General features: G+C 34.4%; 1 protein-coding gene across 6 annotated transcripts in view; it reads left to right on the forward strand.

Moving 5' to 3' along the window:
- The window catches only part of LOC115246038 (tubulointerstitial nephritis antigen-like), a 35239-nt gene extending 33770 nt beyond the window's left edge, over positions 1–1469 (forward strand). For all 6 annotated transcript variants that reach the window (XM_029824619.1, XM_029824620.1, XM_029824617.1 and 3 more), the window contains 3 exons: positions 122–321; positions 451–605; positions 864–1469. In XM_029824619.1, the coding sequence (XP_029680479.1) occupies positions 122–321; positions 451–605; positions 864–983 (475 nt within the window). In that variant the 3' untranslated portion in view covers positions 984–1469. The remainder of the gene's footprint in view (positions 1–121; positions 322–450; positions 606–863) is intronic.
- The last annotated feature ends 82 nt before the right edge of the window (positions 1470–1551 follow it).

The following is a 1551-nucleotide window of genomic DNA, read 5'->3' on the forward strand; positions in this document are numbered from 1 at the left end:
ATAAAATAATTAACTCCGCAAAAGTTCAATAATATTTGTAGATGCTAATTTTTGAAATTTATTGAATTATTTTATTCAATAAATTTGCACGTCATTTGATTATATTATTACCATGTCGTAGACTGGTGGACAAGGAGTGTTATCCTTGGACCGGTAGGAATGATCAATGCAGACTACGTAAGAAGAGTAATCTAAAGACCGCTGGTTGCCGAAACCCGCCAAACCCGCTGAGAACAGAGCTGTACAAGGTCGGGCCAGCCTATCGTCTAGGCAATGAGACTGATATTATGCAGGAAATCCTGACCTCTGGACCAGTGCAAGGTAGCTGCTACAAGATCGTTAATCGAGATTTTAAAATATATATTAGCAACATGTAAAATATTTTTTAACGTATAATATTATATATAAATTAAAAATGGTATTAAAAAAAAGTAATGTCCGTTCTTTCAGCTACCATGAGAGTCTATCAGGACTTTTTCATTTACCAGAGCGGAATATATAGGCACTCTCGAAGCGCAGAACTACACGATTCCGGTTATCATTCAGTGAGAATAATCGGTTGGGGTGAGGAGCCATCTTATCGCGGTCCACCGCTCAAATATTGGGTAAGCCTATACGATATATCACAGTTATACGACGATAACACATTCATGCTCTATTAAAAAAAAAAATCCGAAAAGAGAGATTACGATGACACAAATTACAATTTTTTTATATGTAATTTGTTGGACGATATCGCTTATAATATTTTCTAGACAAAACAAATTTTTTAAATGTCTTAATTTTGAGATATTTTTTAAACTCGCAAGTTGTTTTGTTTTATAATTGTAAATAATTTAAATATCTAATCTTTTTTACTTCAGTTGGTCGCGAATTCGTGGGGACACAACTGGGGAGAGAACGGACTTTTCAGGATCCAAAGGGGAACGAACGAGTGTGAGATCGAGTTGTACGTGCTGGCAGTGTGGGCCAAGACAATATAAAAAAGAAAGAAAATACCAAAGTACTAGAATATCCGATTATCATAACAATTGGTGCATTTATTGAATCTCTGTCATTGGCCCGTCGTTGTGAGCAATGACGCGATTATCTCGAAAACGAGAAACGATACGATACATCGATTTTTGAAAGTATGTGAATCAGTGCCTCCATATACATCTTATTATATGTAAGATTGAAGGGAAGGGAGGGCGGGTGAGATAAAACGGGGGTAGAATTGTTTATAAATATTTAATGTAAGTACAAACATATAGTCAAAAAAAGTATCGTCCTTAATTTCTCATTATTTGTAGACAACATAATAATTACATATAGAAACACCCGCTTCGTATAATGAATTCAGAGTCGATATTGCGAAAATTAGGGCTCATGTAATATCCATGTGTCAATGAATTCGAATTCGTGTAAGAAGTACTAAGTGCCATGCGCTTGAAATAAATTTTGTAAGTACATTTCTTTACTTCCTTAAACGATCAATATTTCTTTATACATGAAATATTCCTCTATACATGAAATTGAACATCACACAAAAGCTTTACACACACATATATA

The sequence above is a fragment of the Formica exsecta genome, unplaced genomic scaffold (assembly GCF_003651465.1).
Source record: "Formica exsecta isolate Colony F162 unplaced genomic scaffold, ASM365146v1 scaffold138, whole genome shotgun sequence".
Lineage (NCBI taxonomy): Eukaryota > Metazoa > Arthropoda > Insecta > Hymenoptera > Formicidae > Formica > Formica exsecta.